Genomic DNA, 8,642 nt, shown 5'->3' on the forward strand with positions numbered 1-8,642 from the left:
AGGTTTCTTTTTTTTTTTGGGAGGTAAATACCTTTAAATCCCCCGGTCCATTGAGGTATTGCTTGCATTTGGTGATTATATGCCTTAAGTAATTCTTACAATTTTTTTTAGTGCAGTCAAGGTAACAAATCATTATTTGTAGTTTACATTATCACATATTTTAGAATTACAAGCCTCATCACCCACCACTTTCTTTGCATAAAAATAAACTTATGGGCATTAGTGACATTTTAATAACAGCAGTTATCTTGTTATAGCTAGAGTACAGAAACTTGATTGTTCTCTGCATTTTTTTTTTAAAGTTGTAAATAAAGTTATATTTAAATTACCACAAGATACATGTTTTCTGCCTTCAGTAATTGATAAGACAATCCAGAAAATTGAGTTTTGTGCCTCAAAGATCATGGTACTTCCATGTGCCAGTGCTACTTGTCATTTCAGTGTACTGAAAATGCAGTTTAGTTTCCATTACAAAAGCCTTTTATCATAAGGCCACTCCAAACTACACCACTTCTACCCAAGTGCTGTTAGGGCAGAACTTGTGGAAGTCTACATTAATATTGTCAGTTTAACCTGAATAGGCAAGTTACATTTACTTGGAGAAATACATTTATGATTGCTGCATTTATATGGGTAATTACCATTAAAATTTGACTTAGCCTCAAACATAAGTCATTCTTTGTAAATTTTCCTTCTAGCTTAAACTACTCAAGCTTTCAAATTATATTATATAACATAAATACTACTACCTAAGAATTACCTTCACTATACTATTATAGTTTATAATTAATGTTCATTCACCACTCATTCAAAAGTTATTCAACTGAAAGTACAAATCATTACTGAATCTAGATTAAAAAACTTTTCTGCATCAATATTTATCTTAATATTATCCATGTCAAATATACTGTTTTAAAAGCTTTTGGATGTGAATGGCAATCTAAGTTACAGTATTCCTAAATTTAGGTTAACCATCTCTAGCCACAGATGTTCAATTGATTAATAGTAGACAAATGAACTTTAAACATTTTCTTACAATATTTTAACTCAAAATATTGGGAATTTAATATTTAGTTACACAGTGCTTAGTTTATTTCATGAATTTTAAAAAGAGGTAATTACTTGTGTGACTAGATATCCGAACTATAAAAACTAAACTGTTTGATTTCAATTTTTTGTCCGAAGGTTTCCAGTCTTATATTTCTCTAATTAAAATCAATATTTTTTGGTTATTGTGATGACTTTTCAACTGAATATATTATGAAGGTTAAAAAATTTAATGATTGTTAGCTTTGATAAATAAAACTTGAGAAAAACAAGACGAGTCAACTTTTTTTGCTAATACAATATTAAATAACTAATTATTTGGATATTAACCAAAAATGTTAAAGTCTGACAAAAATAATGCAATTTTCCAAGGTGTTGTCAATGTTCAACAAACAAATTTTACCTTTGTCATGCTTAGCAAGACTTATATAGTTAACTATGTTATATCAAAAAAATTTAGAACATCACAAATCTGACAATCATGCTTCTTGACAATAGCTTAACGGTACAGTTTCCACTGGAAAAGTTATTGCCGTCAAGCTATTATGTCCAAAGCACACCACTTCTCTCGTTTGCTGTCTGTAATCTAAAATATTCGAGGATGACATTTTCCCAGCACCCACTTCAGTCTAATCACACAGAAATTAATAGATACTATGTCTGGTAACTTGACCAGAACATGTTTGTATATAATAGCATGAATACTAATTTTATTCTCCAGTTGCTTGAGTTATAAGATAGTTCAATGGGGTGCATGACTGAAAGCCTTATTTCTGTGAACCTATACCCCTGTTAACCTTTAACTACAAAGAGTTGGAATAATAATAATAAATCATAATGTGCCATATAATACTTCTGGGAATTGACTTCATCCACCAACTGTTATAAAATGGCATAAAACTTTTACAGTTAAAAGGTACACATTTTGTCAAGTGGAATAAACTTGTGTATATACTTGAACAACTTTTCCTAATGAAGAGCCCTCTTGATTACACTGCATACTGTTGTTGGGGGAACATAAACATATTTTGCCACAGACTTTTTTGCACAAGAAGGGCTCTTACATACCCTTCATCAAAATTAGTTTATGGTGACATGACATTAACTAAAAGTTTGCCAAACAATGTCAAAACATAGTTCTGATACATGTCATTCCATCGAGACAATCAGTTGTGGCGGACATGCAACTTTCCAATTTGCATATTCAAAAATTGTTTTACTATAAACATAAATCTTGTAGAGGGAAGTATACTGCTTCACTAATAAAAACTTATACAGTATTTAGTCAAAAGCCACAGTAAATAGAGCAAGTTAACAGAATTCTTGCTTCCTGAAAAAAGCTACTTGTCATATTCACATGTCCTTTTCAGTTTCACATTGTCTCCTGGTAGAAAAACTGGTCAACAATGCCTAAGTAACCCCACTAAAAATTCCCTTAAGCATATAGGAGGTCAGGAAGTTCTTTAGCTTAAAGTGGTCTTGTCAGATGTTGAAACCAAGCTGGCTTTTGATTAAACATCTGATGTCTCTTTTACATGTAAAAACTAATAGCTGGAATCTCACATATGAAGAAAAATGATTATATATACAATTCTAGTTATTATTCCTAACATTACCTCTAGGGGCTCAGCCTTAATGTTATAGCCAATATAAAGTGGTTTTGCATTATCACTGGTTGGTCTTAAGTTTCATTCACTTTTCACACAACCCAAAAACAGTGCAAAACATTTCTTTGGGCCTATAAAATAAGCCACCCAACAATGCTTGAATATGAAATTAAATTATTCATAAAGTGGATAAAGGTAGACAATTACAAGAATTTGATAGTTCTGATACAAGTTAACACACAGGATCACACACAAAAGGCTAACAAATTTCAAAAAAAACTTTAGTGTTTTCAAATAGCTGACTAGACTTCATATGGATTTGACAGTACCTTAATTGTGGGAGTCATTAATTGATTAAATTTGATTAATTCATTTATCCTCACATATAACTGATAATAGAAATAATCAAAAAGTAATAAATCAGAAACTCCAACTTCAATTAATTTAATATTTCCATAACATTAACTGACATAATAGTAATATTTCATGAGACACCAATGACAAAGAGTAAAAGTTACCCAGCTCTGGAAGTGTAAAGTGAGAAGATATTCAAAACATTTATGAATTTTTTTTAATTATAACCTAATAAATTTTTTTTTAATTCCATCAATATGGAAAAAAAATAAAAAAATATTGATACCAGTACAAGGATTAATATATTTTCCAAGAATACTTTTAGAGTAAATAGGTTAATATTTCAACTAATCAGGTTGACTTAATAATATTAAGTACTGTTACTGTTTAGTCAATGCCTAGAAATTTCTGAAAAAATTAAATAAGCAATCAACATTTTTGTAAGCATATAAAGAATGGATACTATATTACCACATGTATTTTTAAAAAAACTATTTTTCCCTGACTAACAGTTACATTTGTAGCTCATAATAAGTAAACAAGATATAACATTAAAACTACTTATTTAAGCATACAAAGTAAACAGGAACAACAGACACAATCCGTCAATGTCAAATACGTGCATTTGCACCACATGCCAACAGTTGTAGTAACCAGCATTTGGACTACATGGAAAGTTGTAATAATTTAAAACAGCAATAACTAAAAACACTAATTTCAATTAGTTAATTACATTACATACTGATCAATGTTCATAATTAATTGCAACTCTACACAAAACATTATCAAAATGCAAGGGAAATCTAAGAACATAACATTGACCCATTGTTACCAACTTTTGTAATTACACACGTAATGTGTACAAAACAGCACTGTCATAGGTGTAAAATTCTCTACTTTAAACTTTCTGCTGAAAGTATTGACTGTTATTGTAGTATTAATAATAATAATTTTAAATTAAATGTTAACTCTTCAATAACATTTATAAAATACAAGATAAAACATACCTGCTGTCTTGGGTACTACATCTTGGAATAGCTACAAAGGAAAAATAAAATGCTTCATTAAACCACACTACATAACTTTAAGAGAGAAAGAAATAAAAAAATCAATAGTAATAAGGAATTCTTAGCTATACACTAGGGTGTATTTATACAATAAATTAAAATATAGTACAAATCCTACTATAATATGTAATTAATCAGTTTTCTTAAAATATTTGTAGATTTGTTAACATTTATTATCTACCCCCCCCCTTTAGTTTTTCTTACAATTCATTTACATTGCAAAATTTCAAAAATATTGTTACAAGACAATTCTAAGTATTAAAAATAAAACAATTTTTTTAAAGATAAAACACTATCACTTTAGAATTATTTTGTTCCCACTGCTTCATGAAGCAGAGCACATTGGTTTGCCAATATGTATCCATTCATATTTTTTTAACAAGATAAAGAACAAGTGGATGGACCAAACCTAAAAAGGCACCACCATACCAAAAGTTCAAGACCTCATTAACTTTTAGTCATTGTGGTGGAGCTTAAATATACAGTATAATATCACAGAGGTCACAGGTGTTTCATAAACACAACTTGCATTTGTTTCTACTATTCAGACAGTTATTTTATACATCCAGTCAATTTCAATGGCATTGCTTTTGATACCTTACCAGTTTCAATATATATAAAAATTTTTGTCAACAATATTCTTGATTAAAATCATTTATCTAAATAGCTTTTTTTTTCCTCAGACAAACTTTGTTGTTTTTTTTCTATGTGGTTTTAATAAAATAAACTTAATATCATCCATTTGTCATACACCAGCCAACCTGACAAGCCCTCATATTGGGCAACACATCATCAGCACTGGTATTTTGGGTCATCATATGGTCCTACATTTTTCTTCAGTTTCACTAACAAATTCTGAGAATTATTAATGTATTCTTCTCTCATCCAAACTGTGGTTGCTTGATCTGCTGGTTCACAAGTTCTTCTGAATAAGTTAATGGAAGTAGAAATAATGATAATATAGTTTATGAAAGAAGTAACTGTATCTCAACCAGCCTGATAAACCCTACTATTGGACAAAAGGCCTTATCAGCACTGAATATACTAATACAGCATATTCAACATTTCATGTACATATTCTTCACTTTCACTCGTACATTCTTAGAATTACATTAAATATTGAAGTTATATTTGAATAATTGGAATATTGACATTACCTGCCATATTCTCCAAAACTTATCTAGTCTTACCAGATGCATACCCCACAGTGAGTAAAAAAAACAAAAAACATTCAAGAATGAAATATTCTAAAAACAATATTATATTCTGTTATTCTTGGCACAAACTACATCTAATCACTTTCTCCATAAAACCACAGCTTCCAAAACACCATTTTATTGACTACATTTAGTATTTACTTAAATAGTTTGTAATCTACAGCTATTTTTGAAACAGGATTCATAAGAGAACATAGACTGTACTAATAAAATCAGAAAGAAGGAATGTTATATAAAAGGCTAAATGTTGATATCATTACTCATAGAGGATGAAAAATTCTAAAGAAAAAAAAACAGAAATATCCATTGTTTGGGGTAAGTATTATCAAAGCTGTGCAGAAATGCAAAATTAACACTTTCCTTTGCAAATTACCCTAGATTAAATTTAATAATGCTTCTAAATAACTTTTGGACCATTATCCTTATCAACTCGGATTCAAGGAGTATGTTCCTATTTTGACAGTTACTAGTACATTCCTTATTGTTATCCTTTCGTCATGGTACAGCAAGTGGTCTGAACAATTACTACTAATTTACTAGTCCAAACACACTATGAAAGTAATTGTAGGCAATATATATAAACATTTATTATTCACATTATATACAATTTGCCACGGTAAATAGTGATTTGGAAAACAATTCACGGCTCTTCATTAAAAATTAATTTACCTTTAAGTGATTAGTGCTAGTATTAACTATTAATATTAATGTTACGAGTTTCTGTATAGATCAAAGAAATCTAACGAGATGTTTAAAAGCTTTAGAATTTTTTAGCTTAAGTTTAAAAGCTTTATTTTTTTGGGTCTGAAAAGTCTTAAATTCTATATTTCATAGTTAGGTTAAACGTTTATTCTTGTAACACTTTCACTACGATTATGATGTCATAATGGCGACGTATATGCTTAAAATATTTAATTTTAAAATAAACTATTTTCTGTCACAAAAACTTACCCTAATCTTCACCTAAGTATATAACAAAGAGTTAAAACAAACTTGCTTTGATGAAACGTTATTATTTATTCGAATTATCCAGGCAAGTACAACTACTACTGAAATAATACTACTAGTAGAACTTATAACTGAGTTATACTTAAAACTTAATAGTATAACTTGTACTTAGTATAAGTACAATGAACTTATTAATATTATGCTAAAGTAAAAACTTACTTCCATAACAATTCTACCCAACGGTTGGCCGCCAGCAGTGACATCGAAAAATACCTTTGGATTACTCATTTTATGTTAGCAAAGATTATAACTTTCACTGAATTAACCGGAACCGCTCCTAACAAAAGACAATACCCACTAATGGCGTCACCGTTGTTCCTCGTACGTACCTCCTCGTAACTATGGCGATACAAGTTTGCGCGCACGTGCCTTTTTATAGGAGTGCCGTGAAAGGCGGTAATAATGGCTGAACTGGAGGGAACAAAGTTATATCTTCTTTCCTTATCCACCTACTTTCTAGCTCAAATGCAAACTAATTTTATAATTTTAAATTTAAGAGAAAATTATAATTTAAATGAACACTTTCAGAAACAATTATCAATGTATTTCAGATCTTGTTTGCATATCGGATAATTTCAACATAACTACTAATGTAAACCCCGTAGGCTCAATTTCTCTAAGACGCTTCACTCGTCAATGTATACTTGCACACAATGAAAAGGTGAAACAAAATTACAGAATTATTTATATGTATATATGTTAAATATTTCTTTTCTTCTTCACACCCTTCGGTTAATTTACGTTACTTTATGGTGAAGTAAAACGGACTCAAAACCCAATAGAAATTACAGAATTATATTGCTATTACTTTTTTAATATTAAGATAGACTTCTTTGGTTTACAATGCCAAATATATTGTTAGGTCTCTGTGTTGTTACTTAATTTTCCGTAAAAACTTTAGTGATACAAGTCCTTTCTCAAATAAAACTGGTTTATTCTTTCTGAATACAACTTTGCAATACACTTAATTTCCACAGACACGCTATAACAAACGCTATAATTCACAACGAACGACTCACGTGCTCGACTCAATCGTCAATCTCTGTCTGCAGTTCAATTACATTGTTGCCGTCAGTTCTTACCGGTCTTATATATAGAAGAATATCGCATATCTACTAACATCCCGAGACTTCAGGAAGGGACAGGATCCTTCTAGAAGCTCATGACGTGTTACTAGCGTCAAGTGACTTCCACTGTCGTAACATTGCCCCTTCCTTATTATTGTTCGGGACGAACAATAGCCACTTACATTAAACCAATAAACAATTAACAATAACTTAATTAAATGTACAGAATTTACAAACACAAAACTACAATTCAACAAAGTATCTTAATTTTACGGGACGTATCTTCTTCCGTACTGGTCTCCGTCTCGTTGGCTTATGCTTCATGTGGAGTTCATCTGCTTCATCAGGAAATGTCTTATCATCGGTAACAGTCACATCAGTGGTAGTAACTTCGTCAAGGGCTTCACTGTTTCCCTTCTCAAAACCGGGTAGAGTTTCTTCTTCGACAGTGGCTTTTTCAGGTGACACGTCTTCAGCAGCGTCATTTGTTCCATTGTACACTTCAATCCAACTGAAATGTCCTGGACCATGATAATGCCAAAGCCTGTTGGCATGCGCCACCTCTGGCTTACCTCGCCGACCACATTTTATCCGGAAAGTCATAGTCTGAGAGACGATTCACTATGTCATATGGGCCTTCCCATGGAGAAGACAACTTAGGAAACTTCCCTTTGATCTTCCTTGGATTATACAACCACACCCTGTCTCCTGGTACAAAGCTGACTTCAGTAGATCTCTTATCATAAGATAATTTCATCGAATCAGCAGAAATTTTCAAGTTTGAACGCACATGATGGTGAATATCATCCATCTTTTCCGATCAAACTTTCATAAACTCTGACACATTTTCAGGCAACCCTTCATAAGGTGGACGTCCTGTTAACAGATCCACTGGCGACCGAAGTTCCCGACCAAACATCAACTTTGCTGGATTGTATCCAGTGGCTTCATGCTCTGCTGTCCTATAGGCCAGGGGTCACCAAACTTTTTTCACAGCAGGCCAAATAACTGAGAGAATGACGAGCACGGACCGCATAACCATTTTGTTCAATACAATACAGTGAATACAAAAAAAATAAGACAACAAACATGTTTATTTACCAAAAAGTTATCAAAGAAGGCGACGTTAGCAATAAGATAGTTACATCACACCCAGTGCGCACATATCCAAATCTCACAAACTAAGCAGCAAAAAAGGTTTGTGAGATTTGTGAAACTGGCGTTTTAGCTTTTGAGATATCATCAATATTTGCTTTGGAATTGCTGCATCCAACC

At 31.5% G+C, this 8,642-nt stretch overlaps 1 protein-coding gene across 1 annotated transcript in view; it reads right to left on the reverse strand.

The window, feature by feature from the left end:
- The window catches only part of LOC106458151 (peptidyl-prolyl cis-trans isomerase-like), a 16,658-nt gene extending 9,747 nt beyond the window's left edge, over window positions 1-6,911 (reverse strand). The window contains exons 1-2 of the mRNA XM_013917612.2: window positions 6,460-6,911; window positions 4,016-4,046 (exon numbers count right to left, since the gene is read on the reverse strand). Of these exons, the coding sequence (XP_013773066.1) occupies window positions 4,016-4,046; window positions 6,460-6,528 (100 nt within the window). The 5' untranslated portion in view covers window positions 6,529-6,911. The remainder of the gene's footprint in view (window positions 1-4,015; window positions 4,047-6,459) is intronic.
- Between the last annotated feature and the right edge of the window lie 1,731 nt (window positions 6,912-8,642).

The sequence above is a fragment of the Limulus polyphemus genome, unplaced genomic scaffold, assembly GCF_000517525.1.
Source record: "Limulus polyphemus unplaced genomic scaffold, Limulus_polyphemus-2.1.2 Scaffold421, whole genome shotgun sequence".
NCBI lineage: Eukaryota > Metazoa > Arthropoda > Merostomata > Xiphosura > Limulidae > Limulus > Limulus polyphemus.